Genomic DNA, 23,048 nt, shown 5'->3' with positions numbered 1-23,048 from the left:
ACAGAAGTTATGCATAATTTTACTTCTTTAAAATTATTAAGACACAGTTCAGTTAACAGCTCCTGGGCTCAGGGAAAGCCAGAACCTGCTCCTCGCTTGTTGGAAAATCTCAGGCAGGGTTGGAGCCATATCCAGCTTGTCCCAGTGTTGCCAATGTCTGAGGCCTCCTCCCTCACCTGCCACTCTGCACACTCTAAAGAAAAGAAAACCAAGAAATAAGAAAGCCAAAGCAAGGAGCAAAAGCTGACCGGACTAGACTGCTCATTCCAGTTACTCCACTGCTGTCTTGATGAAGAATTCTTCCTGCTCACTCTCTCTTATCCCTAGACACACCGCATCATCAAGGTGAAAGTGAGGACTGCAGATGCTGGAGATAAGAGTAGAGAGTGTGGTGCTGGAAAAGCACAATAGGTCAGGTCACATCAGAGGAGCAGGAAAATTGCCCGAAATATTGATTTCCCTGCTCCTTGGATGCTGCCTGACCTGCTGTCGTTTTCCAGCACCACAGTCTTGACTCTGCATCATCTGCTTATCTCTCATACTCTCCATGCCATTCCAATGTTTATTTACCATCTGCCATGCCCCTTTATAGCCTATTCATTACCTACCCATCCTCTATGGCTTCTCTTATCCCATGCCAACTTAGTCCCCACAGCAAATAGTCCCAAAGGACACCTGACACATCCCCCAAAGGATACCTGACCCCTTACCCGTAAGTACCTCAGCTCTCCAAAAGGATATGCTGGACTTCCAAAAAAATGAACCAAGAACAGACGTGCACTTCCTTGATTTCACACTCGAGGTTCCAAGTAAAGGGGACACCACAATCGAATTTCATTGGAGGAAAGCAAACATTTACATGTCCAGCTGTTTCCAGAAACTCCAGACTGCCCCATTCTGGTTTCCACAAAAATGAGAAATATCAGGTTCAAGGGTGGGTCTTGGTTCCTATTTCTTTCTTGACTTTGGAAGGGCTTGTGATCCGAGTTATTTAATATAGGCAGTTGACAATTTGTAAGCAATTTTCAGAAAGTGTATTAAATTTGTTAAGCAGAGTTTTAGCAATGATGCAGTATTCATTTAGACAAAGAAAATATTCAACTCTTAACAGATGAAAGCACTATATCAATCCTAAAGTTGTTCTGTAGAATGGAGGGCCAAGGACAGCAGTTTTGGAGTGTTAGTGTTCGTTGCTGATGCCTTGAAATCATTGGTGATAATTTTTGGTAGAACAGTTTTCACTTTTCAGCTGATGGGGTAAGCTAGAGAAGTGATTACTGGGCCTCTTGCTGAGATATTTGTATCATCGATAGTCACAGGTGAGGTGCTGGAAGACTGGAGGTTGGCAAACGTGGTGCCACTGTTTAAGAAGGGCGGTAAAAACAAGCCAGGGAACTATAGACCGGTGAGCCTGACCTCGGTGGTGGGCAAGTTGTTGGAGGGAATCCTGAGGGACAGGATGTACATGTATTTGGAAAGGCAAGGACTGATTCGGGATAGTCAACATGGATTTGTGCGTGGGAAATCATGTCTCTCAAACTTGATTGAGTTTTTTGAAGAAGTAACAAAGAGAATTGATGAGGGCAGAGTAGTAGATGTGATCTATATGGACTTCAGTAAGGCGTTTGACAAGGTTCCCCATGGGAGACTGATTAGCAAGGTTAGATCTCATGGAATACAGAGCGAACTAGCCGTTTGGATACAGAACTGGCTCAAAGGTAGAAGACAGAGGGTGGTGGTGAAGGGTTGTTTTTCAGACTGGAGGCCCGTGACCAGTGGAGTGCCACAAGGATCAGTGTTGGGTCCTCTACTTTTTGTCATTTACATAAATGATTTGGATGCGAGCATAAGAGATAGTTAGTAAGTTTGCAGATGACACCAAAATTGGAGGTGTAGTGGACAGCGAAGAGGGTTACCTCAGATTACAACAGGACCTGGACCAGATGGGCCAATGGACTGAGAAGTGGCAGATGGAGTTTAATTCCAATAAATGCGAGGTGCTGCATTTTGGGAAAGCAAATCTTAGCAGGGCTTATTACACTTAATGGTAAGATCCTAGGGAGTGTTGCTGAACAGAGGCAGGTTCATAGTTCCTTGAAAGTGGAGTCGCAGGTAGATAGGATAATGAAGAAGGCATTTGGTATGCTTTCCTTTATTGGTCAGAGTATTGAGTACAGGAGTTGGGAGGTCATGTGACTGTATAGGACATTGGTTAGGCCACTGTTGGAATATTGCGTGCAATTCTGGTCTCCTTCCTATTAGAAAGATGTTGTGAAACTTGAAAGGGTACAGAAAAGATTTACAAGGATGTTGCCAGGATTGGTGGATTTGAGCTATTGAGAGAGGCTGAACAGGCTGGCGCTGTTTTCTGTGGGCGTCGGAGGCTGAGGGGTGACCTTATAGAGGTTTACAAAATTATGGGGCATGGATAGGATAAATAGACAAAGTCCTTTCCCTAGGTCGGGGCGTCCAGAACTAGAGGGCATAGGTTTAGGGTGAAAGAGGAAAGATTTAAAAGAGACCTAAGGGGCAACGTTTTCACGCAGAGGGTGGTACATGTATGGAATGAGCTGCCAGAGGATGTGGCGGAGGCTGGTACAATTGCAACATTTAAGAGGCATTTGTTTGGGTATATGAATAGGAAGGGTTTGGAGGGATATGGACCGGGTGCTGGCAGATGGGACTAGATTGGATTGGGATATCTGGTCGGCATGGATGGGTCGGACCCAAGGGTCTGTTTCCATGCTGTACATCTCTATGACTCTAAGGTGATAGCTCATTCCCCTGGATCTCTCTCACCTTTATTTCCCCCCCCCCCCGCCAACACCTGTTGGCTTTCTTTTAATTTAGGAACTGCCAATCTGTGTTGTTAATCACCTGTCTAAACCTTCTTTCCCAATGACCACAGCAGCTATTCATGATGCCAGTATGACTGTTGTTCCCTTGTCTGTCCCCCTCAGAGGGTTAGTTAATAGTTATAAGGACAAAAACTTCTTATTTTCCAAAACAACATACTGGAAATGGAGTACATAATGTGCCAGGTAAATGACACTAGTTAAATGGGGCATCATGGCTTCCACTTATTGTGATTCTTCACTTATTTGTTTTCATATGCTAAAAATTTGGTAAGTTATTTATTGTGTATTTGCAGTTAAATGAACTCTCATGCTACACAGTAAGTACCAGTAAAACTCTGTTTTACAGAGACCCTATTTCCAATAGTCCACCCTTGAGAAGGGAATATTGACTGCGCACAATTAATTCTTCATGAACCTATTTATTTCTAAAGGACAAGTTCTGTTCCCTCATTTCTTGATTAAATATTACAGATAACATCTAAAATGACTAGAACAGAGCTCTCAGCAACTACTAATCACAAAGCCATCAACTACAAAATCCAGTTGATATTATTTATTAAGTAATACCGGGCACGCTCTCCTCACTTTTGAACTACATCTGTGTCTTTGTTCTTATAGACAATTTTGACCAGATGATTTTTCTGAGGCACTGGTCTTACCTAAGTTTAATTCTGAGGTTTAGAAACAAAGTGAGGGGTTGACCACTTGAGGCTTAAGTGCCTCAATCTGCATGCGAATATTACACTCAGTACTGTGATATTATATAAGGTAGGTGTACTAGGAAGTAATGTATTGTCATCTCACTGGGTTGGGAGCAGAAGGTTGGCTTCCAAATGGGACAGCGAACTCCCCCTTATTTTATTTTTCCTCCTGTCAAGTTGTTGAATTTCTTTTATTTACTTTCAATCCACATTGGAACTATACTAGCATCCTTTTGAGAACTTTAGCTAGTTGTGGTACATTCAATTGCAGCAACAAATTATGCATGGATTTAAAATATTCTCCAGCTTTTCCTTTACCTGTCCCCGTCTAGTGGATATTTAAGTATTTTCCCTCAATGTCTTTCATTGTCATAACACAAAATTATTTTAACTTTGTACTTGTACCCTTTCTCAACAGTACCAAGTTGTTTTAAAGTCACTTTTTCTATGTATTTTTTGGATGCCTTATCTTTAAAATGTGTTTCCTTGCTCTTTGGGCCACAAGTAGCTATACATATCTGAGATCCATTGGTATTGCAAAAACGTTGGCTTAATTCCATGATTGGCATGCATTAGAGGAGTGAGTTGAATGTAAGGAACTCCAATCAAATGCATTTCTTGTAATTAAAATCCAGGTATTAATGTATCCATGATTTATGGGCCTGTAAATTGAAAAAGCATCCATTTGTATTTAGCTGCTTGATACAGATTGCAAGTAATAGTTGGTTTTCTGTTGCAGATGGGTTAAGAATGAGCTCATGGAGGCTTTAGTGCGTGAAGAATAGTTCCAGTATTGCCAAATAAGAGTTAGCCTTGATACTGGAAATACTCAGGTTTATCACCTGAAATATCTGAAGAATAATATTTTATAGGATTTGAGTAGGTGGTTGTAAATTCTGATTATGATGGCCTTTTGTTTTTGGTCTGCGCTTCTGCTCCAACTGAATTGGCCTTTGATTTCTATATAGGTTACATTACAGTACTATCTGTTTAATTTTTTAAAAATAAATTGGAAACCAGATATATTTTGATGTATTATTGGTTTTGAAAACTGGAGTTATGCCTCATGAAGACCTAAAGTAGATGCAGTAACTAACATAATTAGCAGGAAGGGTTTGCTGACCTCTCTCCCTCCTGGCTTTGCTGAAGGCATATTTGACCTTGAGGCAAAGGTGAAATTAGCTTTTGAAGGTGTATTAAATTGGGATTGTAAGGTTGAAATGAGAAATAATTTTGGATAAGGTGTTTATGGAAAACTTTAAGAATGAAACAAATGTAATAACACATCCTAACTTTATTTCCAAACTATATTGACCAATATATGCTAATAAATAATGTATTTAAGCAGTGCTTACAGATGGCTTGTAAACTAATGAAGAAAGATTAGTCTGTTATAGATATTTTTTCTACATACTAGTTAAAATTAACAATTAAGCAAATAAAATGGAGCCTCACCTAATCCTGCCTCTATGTAACTTTAGATTTAATAGCTTGGATACATTCACAGAGAGTGTAACAGTGACAAACTGAACATGGTGCTATTTAAAAACAAACTTGGGGGTATATTACTGATTCTGTTGCCAATGCTACTGTATGTTAAGCCTGGAGAAGATGCGAAATATCAAATTATGGCATCTCTGTGATAAGAGAAAGATATGTTCCTTTTGTAATAGGTTTCGCTTTTACTTTTCAGATGAAAGAAGCTGATGAAGGTGCTGGCTCAGGTGACTGTCCTACAAAACTGATCCGTAAGAAAAAAGTGAGAAAGGAGTAAATGTTTTAATAGTTAGTTATTGAATGGAGGCATTCTCACTTTTTCCAGGTGGGCATACCATCCTCTGTACTTCCTGACAGCATGTGAATTACTCAGCTTGTGGCTGAGCTGATAAATCAACCTCTATTCCAAGTACCTATCTAATCTTAGCCTCCATACTGTTCTTCTCTGCTTCATTTACAAGCCTCTTAGTCTTCCTGGCAAGAAAAATAAATCACTCTGAGGATGTTGATTTTTAACATTAGGCATATCAAAATATGTCCTAATACCAAATGACCAGTTGTGAAGGCATCTTCTACTATTGCAAGGAAAGTTGTAGCAAATATTTGGTAACTTCTGTGAAACAACTGTTAACCAGGGTAAAAATACAAATGTTAGAAGATAAAAGCTAATTACAGTTATATGGTGATATTTGCATTGAAAGGGAAGAAGCATTGGCATATTTACGACACTGAGTTCAAGTTTCTGCCCAGTATGAGGAGGGAGGGTGAAATCAGTGTGATAAAACACAATACTAAAGATAATTCCAGTGTACATATATAAATTAATTGAAATGATGTACCTTTTAGCACAACTGCAGTTTTTTTTTCGCATTGGTGCCAGTGTTTTCTTCCCTAAATAGGTCTCTTATCGGATTGTATTGTAGCAAAACAAAAAGATGCACTGAATTTCTTTGTACATATTGTTCGGGTACACATAAGAGTTGTGTGCTTTTTTTGCCCTCTAAGTTTAGTACAAATAGCTGTATTGCATTTTAGGTTTACCACCAACTTAAAACATCTCATGATCTGCACTCCATACTGTCAAATTAACTGGGAGAAATTTTCTCATCCCTGATGGGATGTTTTTCGTGTGCGTGTGTGTTTGATAAATTGTAATACAGTGCAGTGGCATTCCTAAGTCATCTTCTGTCTCAGTTTCATTATTATGAATGCAGAGGTGAATGATTTTACGAACCAATTGGCTGCAATTCAGGAGATGAATGGTGTGAAGCGTACTGAATTTTCTGGTGTTTTATAGTTTTAATGTTACTCTGGGTTCGCATAATCCCTGTTTACACTGATGTTTGCAAAATGTACAATTGCTCTTTGAAATAAATATTTAATATAATGGAAGTTTTTGTGTTGTCTACATATTAATTGCTCACCTATATAGAATGGCTGACTTAAGTTTTGTGAATCTGGCATTGTGTAATAAGGAGCTGAGGCAGAAATTCATCTTGAATACAACTTGCAATATTTTATATGCATTTTTATTCCTTCCTCATTTTGTTTTCAATCTGCATCCATTCCTTAATGCCCTGTTACAAAGTTTCCTTCTACATCTGACCAGTTAATGACCATCTTAAAAGTTGCATGTGGTTCATGTTAGGTAAGCAAAGGTTAATTTTACAAGTGCTGAAACAAACCTTCCTTAAAGTGATATAAAGTTATCCGATGCAACAGCAGTGAAGGTAGAGGTGTCGTTTGTTACAAGATATTCTATTGAAACTCTTCAGATATTACATTGTGCGGAGGAGTTGACATTGAAACTATTTATAATAAGGACCTGATTTGACATCGTCAGAAGAAAACGGGCTTTTTTTTTCCCCCAGCATGTATGTTCCATTTTTTATTGGGTTTCCCTTGTTGCTTGTTTGCTCTTAATTTCTTCTGTAACTTATTTAATAGTTATCTCACTCTGTGTGCTGTTGCACACCGCCTGTTAGGTGATAATCGCCATCAGCAAGAACACAAAATGGATGAGACAGCAATTTGGCACACTGCAAATTAATTGTTAATATCTCAGATTTTTCTCTTGCTGTCCCTTGTGTGAGCAAAACAGTGTTTGGGCCTTTTTAAGACCAAGAATTGCTTGCCGTTGCTGTGGGTCTGGAGTTGCATGTAGTCCAGACCACGTAAGGCTGGCAAAGTTCATTCCTGTTAGACATTAAATGACCACTTGAGCCATTTACAATAATCCTTGATTAGTTTCAAGGTGCTATTATGAGAACTAGCTTTCACTTCTAGATTTTTATTAATAATCTTTAAACACCATCAATATGAAGCTGAAATCTTTTGAAAACTGAATGACCAGTCAGGCCAACACTAATGAAAGGAAAAAAAGGCAAACAATTTAAAAGTTATATATTTCACAATGTGGTTAAACTTATCCTTTAAATTACCAACCCGCCCCATAGCATAGGAAAACATTTTAATCTGCTGTAATAAATGTAGACTCGTGCAGGTCAGCTGTCTGTTTGAGGTGGATTTTAAAAAGCAGCAATTTCAAGATTTCTTGAATTAACTGCTGAGATTAATACGTTTTATGAAGTATCGTTCCTAATTTTTTAATTTCTGTTCTCAAACTTTGTACCATCTGTAGATGGAGGTTGCTTTTAGATCTGCCCGATGTGGCAGCCAAACCTCTTCTTTGGGAACATGAGCTTGGTATTCCTCTGACTCGTTCGTTCATTTTAAAAGATCTTAATTGTTTGAATTTTTAAAAACAATTTCTATTAAGTCCCAACTGCAACCTAAAAGTAACTATTTGCCTATGCTATTGTGTAAAATAAAAACAAAAAGGTCAGTTTTCGTTTGGTATAGAAATAGTATTTTTAAATGAGAAAATTTGATGCACTTATTCTGGATTATTAAGGGAATAGTGTTCATAAATACCAAAGAATATATCTACTTCACTGCTGTGTGATCAATCTATAGCAGTATTTATCTTATTAATTTCGGCCATGAACTCTGTTCTGATAACATAGGATTACCCTGCTTAATAATGTGAATTACTTTCTCTTTTGTCCTTTTGTTTGGAACTATTTGGTGGTCCTAAAAGTGTAAAATATCTGCAGATTAGTAACAATGTTTTGCTTTAATTAGAAAAGCATATGTGCATATTATGACATGCCTCCTGGATAGGTGGTACTTGAACTCTACTATTGTGCAATAAGATACCTAAAGAAGCAGTTGTATTATAACACAGGAAGGCTGAAATGTTTAGCTAAACTGATCACTAAACCTTTCAATTCACTCATTTTAATTGTGTCCTTTTTATTCAAATAGATATGTGTATTATAAGCTGAATACTTCATCTCCTGTCATTGAAAGCAAGAATAAAACAGTGATAATTTTTTTTTGCCCATGCTCCTCCAGGTCTAGGAAATGATGAGAAGTGTGGGATTGTATGGTGAGATTGTCAGTATCATTCTGTTTTTTGGGGGGAAAAAAATTCCAATTTTGCCCTTGGGGTTTCATGAAATTAAGAATCTTCCTAATGTTATGACACAGGGATAACAAGCCAGACCAAATCTCTCACTCTAACAATGGATTTGCAACACTAAAATAAACCATGAAGCGGCAAGTCAAGGTGAGACTTTTTACAGCATAGGAGGGGTTTCTGTAGTAGCATTCTCAAGTCATTATCACTGCCTCAATATGATGAGACTGTATGACAAGTTGCAAAGCCATGGACTTGGGGTGAATTGAGAACAATCACAATGATGATTGGAAGCAGAGGGAGGCTGAAAAATAATTGTGGTGCCGGGACGGTTACACAAAAGGGCTATAAAGAATAGGCAATAATAGTTAGTCTCAGGTGGAGTCTGCAAGTCACTCAAAGGGACACAGCTAAAATCTTACCATTTTTGCACTTAGCTATGCAATAACACAAAGTTGCTGCCAAAGCTTGAACAGTGGGCGGAGTAAGTAACAGGTATTTCATATTCAGGAACAGGGTACATTGTTTTGCATATGAGGCCATGCTAGGGGCTATTGAATTAATCATGAATGCATGTAGCTGTAATGCTGTCCATTTCCAATCAAAATGGATCTTATTGAAGGGGCATTGTTTTGGTAATAACTATATAGTTTACTGCAAAAAGCAATCCTGACCATTCCATACTTTGTATCAGTTGGCCTCATGTCATGTCAGATATACAAATCCATGAAGACTCTAACTTGAGAATCTCATGGCTTTGCAATTTGCAAATTAATGTGGTAGGCATCACTTTTATTACCATTCATTGAAACACAATACCTAAGCGATACCACATTCTCATAACTAATGACAACTAATTAACAAGATCTGTGAGGTTCAAAGGTGGCTTTTCTTTTTGAATGGGATGTTTTGAGAATCGATACATGCCTGAATCTAACTCCCAAAGAAGCATCAGCACTTTGATTTACAACATGCAAATGAGTAAGTTTTCATCTGGAACAATTGCTTTGGCTCCTGGCATAAGCAAAGCCTTCATGCAACGTTTGAGGCCATTACATGTTGCTTCATTGTGATTGACGTGAGAGCATACTATTGCTGAAATGCTGTTCTATTTTCAACATTCCCCACAGATTATCTGCTCATTGAGCTGGAACCAGCATTGAGGACTCCTTGTGTTTTTACTGTCTGTGACAGCAGTGTTGAACAAGACATCAACTATAATGGTATAGCCATGCAGCCTACAATGAGAGAACCATAAGGGAAGGTTCCCCAAAACGTGTCTGGAGAATGACTGGACTCCAAATAGTTTTCTAATTCTCTTTCCAATCCTCCCACTTCCTCCAAACTAAAGGAGTAGCCATGGGCACCCGCATGGGCCCCAGCTATGCCTGCCTCTTCGTAGGAAATGTGGAACAATCCATCTTCCGCAACTACACTGGCCCCACCCCCCACCTTTTCCTCCGCTACATCGATGACTGTATCGGCGCCGCCTCGTGCTCCCACGAGGAGGTTGAACAGTTCATCCACTTCACCAACACCTTCCACCCCGACCTCAAATTCACCTGGACAGTCTCAGATTCCTCCCTCCCCTTCCTCGACCTTTCTATTTCTATCTCAGGCGACCGAATCAACACGGACATCTACTACAAACCGACCGACTCCCACAGCTACCTGGACTACACCTCCTCCCATCCTGCCCCCTGTAAAAACGCCATCCCATTCTCCCAATTCCTTCGACGCGGCCGCATCTGCTCCCAGGAGGACCAGTTCCAAAAACGCACAACCCAGATGGCCTCCTTCTTCAAGGACCGCAATTTCCCCCCCGACGTGGTCGACGATGCCCTCCACCGCATCTCTTCCACTTCCCGCTCCTCCGCCCTTGAGCCCCGCCCCTCCAACCGCCACCAGGACAGAACCCCACTGGTCCTCACCTACCACCCCACCAATCTCCATGTATAGCGCATCATCCGCCGTCATTTCCGCTACCTCCAAACAGACCCCACCACCAAGGATATATTTCCCTCCCCTCCCCTATCAGCATTCCGTAAAGACCACTCCCTCCGTGACTCCCTCGTCAGATCCACACCCCCCACCAACCCAACCTCCACTCCCGGCACCTTCCCCTGCAACCGCAGGAGGTGCAAGACTTGCGCCCACACCTCCCCCCTCACCTCCCTCCAAGGCCCCAAAGGAAACTTCCATATCCGCCACAGATTCACCTGCACCTCCACACACATCATCTATTGCATCCTCTGCACCCGATGTGGCCTCCTCTATATTGGGGAGACAGGCCGGCTACTTGCGGAGTGTTTCAGAGAACACCTCTGGGACACCCGGACCAACCAACCCAACCACCCTGTAGCTCAAAATTTTAATTCCCCCTCCCACTCCACCAAGGATATGCAGGTCTTTGGACTCCTCCATCGTCAGACCACAACAAAACGACGGTTGGAGGAAGAGCGCCTTATCTTCCGCCTAGGAACCCTCCAACCACAAGGGATGAACTCGGATTTCACCAGTTTCCTCATTTCCCCTCCCTCCACCCTGTCTCAGTCAAATCCATCGAATTCAGCACCGCCTTCCTAACCTGCAATCTTCTTCCCGACCTCTCCGCCCCACCCCAGTCTGACCTTTCACCCTCACCTTGACCTCTTTCCACCTATCACATTTCTGACGCCCCTCCCCCAAGTCCCTCCTCCCTACCTTTTATCTTAGCCTGCTGGACAAACTTTCCTCATTCCTGAAGAAGGGCTTATGCCCGAAACGTCGATTCTCCTGCTCCTTGGATGCTGCCTGACCTGCTGCGCTTTTCCAGCAACACATTTCCAGCTCAGTTTTCTAATCAACCTGTGCATAGACAATATTGCACACCTCTGGAGCAGGTGATATTTTGACATTTGAACCCAGGTCGCCTTTCTTAGAAATAGGAATACTAACACTCTACCGCAAGAGGCCTTGAGAGGAGTATAAATATTTTTAATCAACCTATTAGAATTAGATTCTATATCCTCTGCTTTGGCCTGCTCTCTGGGTGACCTTGAGCTGCCTGCTCTTCCCACATTGAACTCAATCTCTTGACTGTCAAAGTCCAATCCAGGCTTTCAGCTGCAGCCACATACAGGACCTATAGCCGACCACCAAGGTCCCCGGTGCAGGTCCCCAGTCTTTGCCATGCTCCAGACCCAATGAAGCAGTGATGCCATCACCACTGCGGCCTCCACTATCAAGCTGTCTCCAGAAAGTAAGTAATAAAAGCAAACAAACTGGCAAACTTTATTTTAAAATAAGGTTTTAATATGACTAGGAAGGTGAGAATGGAATCTTGGGCCTCCTGGCCCAGCTGTTGGGACACTGCCAGTACACCACTAAAAGTGCCTGCAGATCCAAATATCCTGACTTCCCTGACATTATCTACAGCTGTCAGAGAACTAGTACAGTTGAAGACTGGGTGATATCATTTTTCAGGTTGTATGTTTGGTCACTGAACTGGGAGGTTTGTTTTCATATGTTTTGTGATGTGATATCGCCCACCTTAACAGCCCAAGACACACAAAGAAAGTGGGACAGAACAACTGCACTGCACCAGAGCATCACTGATGATGTTACCTAGTATGGTGACAAAACATCTGAAAACAAACCTTCCAGCTCAGCGAGTGAACTTACAACCTTTAATCTAGGAGAAGGTGAGGACTGCAGATGCTGGAGATCAGAGTCAAAGAGTCTGGTACTGGAAAAGCACAGTCAGTCTGCATCTGAGGAGCAGGAAAATTAACATTTTGTGCATAAGCCCTTCATCCTAATGAAGGGCTTATGCCTGAAACATCAATTCTCCTGGTCCTCATGCTGACTGACCTGCTGTGCTTTTCCAGCACCTCACTCTACAACCTTAATCTAGTCCCATGTGTCAGCATTTGGCCATTATCCCTCCAAACTCTTCATCTTCATGTACCTATCCAGGTGCCTTTTAAATGTTATAATTGTACCAGTCTTCACCACTTCCTCTGGCAGCTCATTTCGTACACGTACCACCCTCTGCGTGAAAACATTGCCCTCTGGTCCCTTTTTAAAGCTTTCTTCTTCCACCCTAAACCAATGTCCTCTAGTTCTGGACTCCCCCACCCCAGGGAAACGACATTTTGTATTTATCCTATCCATGCCCCTCTATCAGGTCACACTCAGACTCTGCTCCAGGGAAAACAGCCCCAGCCTATTCAGCGTCTCCCTATAGCTCAAATCCTCCAACCCTGGCAACGTCCTTGTAAATCTTTTCTGAACCCTTTCACGTTTCATAACATCCTTCCTATAGGAGGGAGACTAGAATTGTACACAATATTCCAAAAGTGGCCTCACCAATGTCATGTACAGCTGCAACATGACCTCCCAACTCCTATACTCAATGCTCTGACCAATAAAGGAGCGCATACCAAATGTTCCTTTGTTATCCTATCTACCTGCAAATCCACTTTCAAGAAATTATGATCCTTCACTCCAAGGTTTCTTTATTCAGCAACACTCCCCTGGACCTTACCATTAAGTATATAAGTCCTACCCTGATTTGCCGTTCCAAAATGCAACACCTGTTTTGATTGGCTTGCCTTCGTTATTCCTGTCATTCAATAAAATCTTCTTTTTCAAACTGTTTGAATGCTTCATATCTCCTGCTGTTCTCTCTTTCAAGAATGAAACCATTGTATGTTCATAAAACTGTTGGGGAAGGAGTGCAGTCATCCACCCAGAACATCAAATTGAACTAAGAAAAGTTAGTTTCATGCATAACCTTGTATATTAGAGCAACTTCTTGTCCTCAGCTGCAGCTTCTACAGGATTGGGGATCTGAAGCAGAGTGGAAGTGGATTGTCTCTGACAAGCTTGCCTGTTGTTCCTGGGACTGAGTGTGCATTTAGATGGTGTTATTACTAGCCAACAGCATGAAATCATCTGGGCCTAGGTCTGAGCAAGTGTTTACCTGAAATTGCCTGTAACCTAGGGCATCTCTTCCTTGACCAACTATGGAGATGTGCCAGTGGTGTTCTTACCATATTCTGCTCTCAAATGTAGAAAGCGAACCCACCAAAGTGAAAGTCTCTGAGCTTAGAGGCTGCAGGAGAAAACCTTGCTAGTGTTTCCTCGGTGGGATCTGTAGCCTTTTCCTTAGAGTTGGTGAAGAAGCTGTTAGGCTCAGGAACTTCCCTCTTTGGGGCAGGTGTCATGTGGATGCCACTGTGTCTGAATAAGTCAAGAAAGTAATGGGATAGAAGCATGAGCAGTTTAAGAATATGGTAACAGCTGTGGTTAATGGGAGAGCAGCACAGCATCAGAACAACAAAGTATACTGGATAGGCTGAACATCGAGGATTCAGTGTATCCACATGAGCAGCTTCCATTCCCTCTAGCCAACTGGATATTCTTATCAGGAATGAGCTGAATGTCAGCCATTCTGCTGACTGTCCTGGTTCTCTCTCTGCTTGTAAATTGTTTTCTCCTCGAGACAAAGGAGCAATTTAGTTTGTGGAAAGTGGATAGGAAATCAGGTGGGGGAGTCTGTGCTTCCTACTCCTATTCCCTACATGCTTAGTTTGGAAGGATGAGGTAGGTGAGAGCTGTTGACTGGAGATACTGCCTGCACTAGGGAGAATTGTAGTCCATTAACCTCTGTGATATTACTGTGCAATGGCAGACTTCAAGTGAATGTGAGGTAGTAGCGAAGAAGTTGGTAGCATTCACCTTTGCAGAGTACAGAAAATCACTGGCCGCCTTACAGTACTTGTAGGCTTTTTGTTTGGTTCAAGAAATGGCAATGTCTGGACCCACTATCTGGGTCCTAGTAGGCTGAGTCTGGTGGCATAGCCTCCTTTGCCAATCCACGGGAAAGAGGATGGCCTTCTTAACACCCACCCCATCCACCACTTAACCCCATTTTAAGATTTGAAAAACGTCACCACACTTAAGTGAGAACAGAGAGAGATATGGAGGACAAGTGTCTGGCTGGTATAACTACACGATAGCCATTGCTGCCTTAGAGCTTGCAACCCAAAGTTTCAACTCATGATCCCACTTGTGCTCCTGATTTCCACTTTGGGAAGTCCTGTTCTGTGGAGCAACACAGCATGAAGGGCAGTTTTGAAGTGATGCACTGTTGGGATTTACACATGGCACTAGTGACATGAATGCCGTAAGGTCCTGGCAGCAATAAACACTTCTACCTCTCTTACCATGTGATTGCATAAAATGGACGTCATAAAACTCGGCTGCATATTTAATGAGGTGAGCAGAGGAAGGTAGGGTGAGAAAACTCAAGTCATAATGGAATAGGAACCATGAAACTTCCTGAAAGTAACAGCCTAAAATGGGAATATTCAACCCCAAGTTAGAAGTCAATCTTGAACAAGGTAAATGAGTTTAGGATGAGAATTCAAGATTGACAGCTGAATGCCGTGAAGGAGATTCCTCATTAAATCTTGTATCATGGTTCAGCTCAAAATAATTTCAGTTAGATGTTTTTCTAAGACTTGTGGTGCAAGAGGGCAACAAGTTAGTAACATTGCATAATTATGTGCACTGGTTTGATTTTATATGTCTTTTAGGATTACTTGACCAATTTTGTATTTTATTTTAATAGGTAAAAACATATTTGTACAGAGCAGGAACTGATTCTCACAACTGAATATGACAATTAGGTGTTTTCATGAAATATCAATAGTTGGCAGACAAATGATCACATTTCTTGAATGAGTTGAGACCTACAATATAATGAAGGGTCACTGTATTAGTCCTCCTCACCTGGAGGAAGTTAATCATGTGTCACACCGGAATGCTTGGGCACATTCTCCTCCCACAATTCTTGATATGCTGGTCTCTACCATCTTGACTCACTGGTACCACTATATTCCCCTATAAGCCTCCTTTCTAGGATTTGAGTGCAGAGTGTACTACCCCATTTCTATTCTCACTTTTCTCTTAAGTCCTTCATAGTTGATGCTTCCAAAATCTCCAGCACCAAGTTTAAAACCTTGTGTTCAGGTTTCAGTGCTGTGGGTTAACAGAAATGCTCCATATCAAACTCACAACATGAAATGTTGGTAAATGATTGCTTTGCATCCTTCTCAACCTGCTGCAATCTTTGACACCGACCACACCATCCTCGTCCAATGCTTTCTCCATCATCTACCATCTTGTTTGGTTCCATTCCTACCTATTCAATTCTAATCAAATAATTAATTTCATTTTCCTCTCCTGCACTGTTAGCCAAGGGTCCTCCATGGACCAATTCTTGGCCCTTCTATTTCACATGTCCGTGCTGTCCTCTGGTGATGGGAGTTCCAAGAACCATGACATCAGGCTCCACACACATATTGATGACATTCATTTCTCTACACCATTACTTTTAGCCCCTTCACTACTTCTGCTTTGTCATGCTGCTTGACAGACATCCAATACCAAGTGAGCCAAAATTTCCTCCAACACTTTGGGTTTCAACCTCTGCCATGGGTCATATTCCCTAACTACTGAGCCCATCTGGTTTGCAACCTTGTTTGATTCTAAAATGAACTTGCAACTGTATAGTCACACTGTTGCGAACACTGCCTTTTTCTACCCTTGTAATATTCCAGGTCTGTGTCTTTGCCTTAACTCAGCCACTGCTGAAACCCTCTTTCAAACTTGTGTTACCTCTAAACTTGACTCTTCCACTACATTGCTGGTCTACATCCTGTTTTCCCACCCTTCATTAACTTGAGCTCATCCAAAACTCTGTTCGTCAAATTTCATCCCCATCACCCCTGTGCTTCCTCACCCATGTTAGATCCCAGGCCGAGTAACACATTAACTTTAAAATTCTGATCTTTGTTTTTAAATCCTGCTGGATCCTAACACCTCTTGGTAACTTCTGTAATTTCTTCCAGCCCCACAATCCTGTGTCTGTGCACCTTCAGTCCGGCCCTCTTGCTCATCTACAAATTTAATTACTTCACCATCAGTAGCCAAGCATTAGCTGCCTAAGCCAAGGTTCCAAACCTGTGTAAAACATTCCAAAAATGCAGCAGTGGTTGCCATGGAGCTCCAACCAAGTGCTATCAAACCGTCAAGGCTCCTTTTAAATTGTTTTTCAATAGTAAGCAGAGTTAAACTGCCCAACTTTGCCCTGAACTGCCTCATGAGAAAGTGAGTGCTTTTTCTTAAAAAAAAGCTGCAGATGAAACAGTCCACCCCCACCCTACCCCCACCGCCACTGTCTGTTTGCTCAGCCATACCCCCCAGCACTTGAAAACACCCCTTCCTTTCCTGTTCTCCTCCACCACTTACCCCCCCCCCCCAAAAGACTCATCTCTCCATAGGTATTTTTTCCCACCATCACTCTTGGCAACATTTGAGCACCAAAATATTCTCAACTGGAAAAGGTTTGGGCTTGAGCCTTGGTTAATCCACTCCTAAATCCCTCTCCCTTTCTTCCTGTATAGATCTCCTTAAAATCTGCCGTTTTGTTCAAGTGCAGGAGACTAATTCTCATAATATTTTCTGATTAAATAATCATCCTGTGAACCACCTCACCCATTTTGCCATGTTAAAAGTAAAGAGGCAACTTGGAAGACAAACTTGGTATTATTTAAACAGCAGGGTAAGTTCTAATGCTCTGGCCAGCAATCCTCTGTCATTATCATCATGTAAAATGAACAAATTGAACTGCCAATGATTTTCTTGTTGCTGGTGGAAACTTTCTGCATGCAAACTGACTGCCGCGTGTGCCATACTTCAGAATAAATTAATTTGGTCAAACATTTGTGAATCGTGAGGAAAGGAAGGTAATTGTTCCGACTTTACTGAAAGAGGCACAGGAATGTGCTCATTTAAGACATCAACATGTGCGACTATGGACACAATTTATTGAACTATTTATAATGGCCCTTGGGTAAATTTCCCCACATTAAAATTTGCACCTTATTTTTATCCTGTGGTATCCTGTATTTGAGAGTTGATGAATTGCCTATTTCTAAGCTTTGGTTGATGTAATTCAGACCATTAAAGCAAAAAGGGGTAGATTTCAAGCCAACAATAGTCCTTGCTGTATAACAGCTAATATTCAGTTTCATCCATTTACTTACATTCAGAATGCAAAACAACCTTCATCATGCTGTCACATCACCCACTTCTAGTAGCCATGCAATAGACTGCCTGACTGTTTGCAGGGCTGGGAAAATAGTTGCTGGCATTGGAAAATTTGCTATTGTGGCGTTTATGCAGTAGCAACTGGGAATAGAACTTTAGAGTTACAGTAGATCTAACAGCTCCAGATGTAATCTATAATGTCTAATCTTGGCCTGTACTGCATTAACTGTGGCAGAAACGCAGGCCTGTATTTTAGCGGCCCTCTTGAGATGGGTTGGAAGAGGTGGCAAAATGGCAACGTCTCAATGGTGAGAATGGAGGAAACTAGCTAGTCAAAGCAAACCCTAATTAGCATCCTCTTCCCACCCCTACACCCCACTGCCCTCCCGCACATTCTCCTGCAATGATGGAAAGGGTGCCTTCCTTAATGGCCCACTCACATTTGGTTCTTCCTGCCCCTCCCCGTGGCAATAACTGGAGCCCAATCATGAAGCTTGCCTGGCCTACAAAGATGTCTGAAGCTGGAGGAACCGTCATCTTTCTGCTGCCTCGGGAATGCAACGCTCCTGCCAGCCTCTGTTCGTGCTGGCAGCTCTGAGAGCTAGGCCCCAATCTTCAATTGGACAGCAGTCCCTGCTACAGCATCTGGACAATATGATGTTACCCAGAATCCACTCATCCATCTAAGTGGTCTTGGGACACAGTTTTGATCCTGAAAACTTCTGATATAATTTTGGCTTGTTTCCTGAATTCCCCCAGACGTTTTGCCTGCATTCAAAGTTCACTCCATTATCTTTTTTATCGTTTAAATCCCTACTGTGAAATAGCTTTCCGGCTCAATAAAAGAGGCAGTTTTTAAATCAAGTCAATTTATTTCATTAGGTTTTTTTTTGCTCTTATTCAACTGCAATACAACAGGGAAATCTCAAATTTTTTTTGTGAATTGTACTCTTTCGGAAAGACCCAGGGTAATTTACTCATTTAAAGTATTGTACTTCGGGGTGTAAATCGATAAAGATGTGTTAGACAGAAAAATAAAATGTTTCCTTACTTCTGCCACTTCTTGTTATCAAGGTTTGACTGCAACACACATTATAGATACTCTCTTGTGGTATTCACAGAAATGTCTATACACCCACAAACCCTGGTATAAAATTACTCCTGCAAAATATCAGTCTTAATTTATATAAGAGCACAAACACATTGGCTTTCACTAACCATGCCACAGATATTTTCTATGATAGCAACATGTTTAAAGATGTTTGAAATTGTCATAGTTCAAAATTTTCATGGGCTAAACAGCTAATATACCTGATGGATTACAAAGGTGTTGTGTAACTGCACTCTCCAGTACAGTCTTAATACAAAAGTGTTAGTTTTAATAGCCAATGTTAGCATTTCTTATAAAACTAGATATGATCTATGAAGGATATAAGTTACATAATTGGTGTGTTAAAAGGGACAAAATGTGACTATTTGTAATATGTTCTTACATAGCACATAGGGTAAAAAAAAGATATTTAAATAGTGCCTTCAGTGTAAACATTGCATAACACTTCCTGTATAAGTTAAACTTATTGCCATCATATTCACCAGCACATCTAACTGATTAGCTCAATAGGTTTAAGTGTTCATTTGGTCACTCTTTTATATTGAAATGATGGTCCAGAAAGTAATCATTTTAAAAGATCATTGAATTTAAGCCCTTTGAAGCATCTTCCCAGAGGACGTAAGAAATTACATGTGTACATTAGGTTTTGAGCAGAGTTATCAAATGCAATGTCTCAGAAACAACAAAGATAGTTTAAGATTCCAGTAAGCGGTCACACATTGCAAATTTAGGTTGTTATATTCTACTCTTAAAAATAAGGTATCTACAAATCAACAAAAGGTACATTTAGTGAAAGGACTGTAGCAGCAGTGTGCTCAGGCTAAAATGACTGCTCTTCAACCATAGTTTTAACAATAACTGCAGGATCCTGCACCCCAGCTTCAAAGTCAGAAGTTGAGCCTGTCCACAGTTGGGGGATTTGCCCTGCAACCATCTAGTAGCCATTGGATCATTAACTGGTTTGAGCTGGAATCTTCCATCCCTTTTGGAAACCAGGTCTGTCACCAAGAGCTGGCAGCTGGCAGGCAACTCTCTTTCTCAACCAAATTCCCAAGTGGCGATTGCTGCTGTGACAGCAGGCAGCCATTTGCAGACAGAGCAGGGACCATGGAGCCCAGGTGAAGGTGGATCCAGGCTGACAGGTCTTGCTGCAAGAGGTTAAAAGGAAGAATGCCTTGAGGGAGTCTGTGACGGGCACAGCTTACCCATACCGGAGGCATCAGCACCACAAACTCCCTTCCACCCCAACTCAGCCATAAATAAAATCCCAGTGATACCTGGAGGTAGCCTTCAGATCCCTCAATTGTCCCACGGGGGAGCCAGATCCCTTCTCTAACACAATAATATACCAGCTGAATTGTGAGGTGAGAAAGTGATGACACAGTACTGTTGCCATGGTGCTGAATCTCACAATCCACTCTCTGCCTGCCATCTTGTCCTTCCCTACAGTGTGGAAACAGGCCCTTCGGCCCACCGACCCACCCAAACCCTTTTTCCCTCTGACTAATGCACCTAATTGACAATTTAAGCATGGCTAATTCACCTGACCTGCACATCTTGGGACTGTGGGAGGAAACTGGAGCTCCTGGAGGAAACCCACGCAGACACAGGGAGAATGTGCAAACTCCTCACAGTCACCCGAGGCTGGAATCAAACCCGGGACCCTGGTGCTGTGAGGCAACAGTGCTAACCACTGAGCCACCGTGCTGCCCCTGCATTGCCGCCCCTAGCCTTTGTATAATTAGCACAGATTGTTACACTTGAAGTGATTTATTTTTACTTGCTTCTGCTTTGATCCCTCCCCTCTCATTGCCCGCAGTCAAAACAAACTTTACCAAGTGGTTCTTTAAAATTTACCCTCTCGCCTTTTCAAATATATCAGGAACAGCAACCAAGAAAAATAATTTCTGTCAAAACTGTAAGCAGATTGAAAAGACACAAGACTGCAGGATTAGAAATCCTACCTAATGATACGAGAGAGTATATGAAGCGATCATTTTGTTTAAATAAAATACCCCAGAATGGGAGCTCCACAACTGATTAAATCATCATTGTGAGATGTATCCATTGCTCCATACATTTAATCTTATTGTGGAATAAAACAGTCTACACAAAATCAATTATCACCTCATCTACCTTCAAAGAAAAGGTTAAATGTGGATCAGATCCCACCCAGATTGCAAATGTTTCTTGAAGAAGTGCTGCTCTTTTATTCAATGTGTTTTTGTTGTGTCTTTTCCTCTGCTCACCATCATTGCATGTCTACACGCTTATGTTCCATGATATATTTACTAAGACTTGCTTTCACAGCCATTACTCATTGCTCAGTAACTATCTCCAGCTCCAACTCATTCTGAGGATTACCGTTTAATTTCCACACTTACAATTTCATTTATCATGTATACCCACAACATTTAATATCACTCTAAACACTGTTCGCACTGCTTCCTGAGAAACTTGCTCTATCATCTGCCATGATATATATGTTCTTCTTCTCTGTTCTATTTTCAACTTCTGCCTCATGCAGCATTTTAAGTTTGCTTTTCCAAACTTATTTGAAGAAAAACTGGGCAACAGAAGTGAACACATTTATTGTCAGTGCTTGCTTAACAAATGGAGATAAACAAAGAGAGATAGGAACATGAGGAGAAGCGAAAAGAGAAATAAAGGTTCACCTAAATTATGATCAACTATGCAAATTACCCATAAAAGAGGTGCTGCTATTGTTGGAGACCAATCATCTCTCAGCTGGGCAACTCTGCAGGAACATTCAGGGTAGATATTTTCCAAATCAACCTATCTAAAGAGGTTATGACACACTTCAGGAGAGAGTTGAACCTCTTGTTGGGTCTGGGTGTGATGCTCTTCGGAGGACTGGTATGGACTCAATGGGCCGAATGGCTTTCTTTCACACTGTAGGGATTCTCTGATTTAGTTAGAAGTAATGAGTAGTTTACAAGAGCAAAGAGGTGTGATGGAGGGCAGTTTCAGGAAGTGGAGACACTGCATTTATAGTCAGGTCGATGGTTGGCTGCTCGAAATGGCAGGAGAGGTAGCGAGGTGATGCAGGAGTCTCCTGTGGCTCTCCATCTGAAACAAGTATGCTGATTGTGGGATCTTACAGAAACATAAAATAATGAAGGGAATAGATAAGATGAGAGGTAGAGAGGATGGTTCCACTGGTGGGTGAAACTAGGACAAGAGGGCATTGCCTCAAAATTAGGGGAAGCAGATTTGGGACCAAATTGAGGAGGAACTTAGTCACCTGGAGGGTTGTGAATCGATGGAATTCCCTGCCCAGTGAAGTAGTTGAGGCTTCCTCATCGAATGTTTTTAAAGCTATGATAGATAATTTTTTGAACAGTAAAGGAATTAAGGGTATTGGAGAGAGGATGGGTGAGTGGAGCGGAGGCCATGAAAAGATCAGCCATGATCATATTGAATGGCAGAGCAGGCTCGAAGGGTCAGATGGCCTACTCCTGTCCCTAGTTCTTATGTTACGTTCTTATGTTTTGGATACTATAGTAAGGGGATGGCCTTTCAGGGGAGTATAGAGCTGACAGTCAGGTTTCTGGTACCATGACTGGCTCTACTATAATAAGTCAGGGTCCAAGCATTTGATTGTAATAGGGGACTGTCTAATCTGTGGCACGGACAGATGTTTCTGCAGTTATCAGCAAGACATCAGCATGGTGTGTTGCCTCCCTGGTGCCAGGGAGGTAAACCCCAGTGACCTCCTGCACATTCACCTGCAGGGTTGGAAAGGGAGGTGTGGGAACCAAAGTGATATTGAGAAAAAAGGCTGGGAATGGTTCAGTAGATAAGTCAGTCTCATAGTCTAGAGAAGGAGTAATACTTGGCCATCTGTTGAGAAATAAGGCAGGCAAGTGACTGAGGTGTCAGTGGGGAAGCACTTTGACGAAAGTGATCATAATTCTAACAGTTTTAAATAGTTATGGAAAAGGGTAGAACTGATAAAAAAAATTAAAGTTCTAAATTTGAACTAAAAGGCCAATTTAGGTGGTATTAGAAAGGAACTTTCAAAAATTGATTTGGGGGGGGGGGCGGGGCGCGGAGGTTGTTCACCGGTAGAGGGATGGTTGGGAGGCCTTTAAAATTGAGATAACGAGAGCTCAGAGACAGTATGTTCCTAATAGTGTGAAGGGAAAGGCCGATAGGTGTGGAGAATGCTGGGTGACCAGAGGAATTGAGACTCTGGTCAAAAAAAAGGAGGCAGATATCAAGTGTAGTCAGCATGGATTGGGTGCATCCCTAGAAGAGTATAAGGGCAGGAGGAG

The 23,048-nt window shown here is 41.7% G+C and overlaps 1 protein-coding gene across 4 annotated transcripts in view; it reads left to right on the top strand.

Annotated features, from left to right (window-relative positions):
* clgn (calmegin) overlaps positions 1 to 6,448 on the top strand; it is a 64,599-nt gene extending 58,151 nt beyond the window's left edge. For all 4 annotated transcript variants that reach the window (XM_043674122.2, XM_043674123.2, XM_043674124.2 and 1 more), the window contains exon 15: positions 5,253 to 6,448. In XM_043674122.2, coding sequence (XP_043530057.2) covers positions 5,253 to 5,333 — 81 coding nt within the window. In that variant the 3' untranslated portion in view covers positions 5,334 to 6,448. The remainder of the gene's footprint in view (positions 1 to 5,252) is intronic.
* Positions 6,449 to 23,048: the final 16,600 nt, after the last annotated feature.

This window comes from Chiloscyllium plagiosum, unplaced genomic scaffold (genome assembly GCF_037043375.1).
Source record: "Chiloscyllium plagiosum isolate Xiang-an unplaced genomic scaffold, Cpla_swu_hap1 HiC_scaffold_36, whole genome shotgun sequence".
NCBI classification, from domain to species: Eukaryota; Metazoa; Chordata; class Chondrichthyes; order Orectolobiformes; family Hemiscylliidae; genus Chiloscyllium; species Chiloscyllium plagiosum.
Note: the sequence above shows the minus strand (reverse complement) of the source record. Positions and strands in the feature narration are given on the sequence as shown.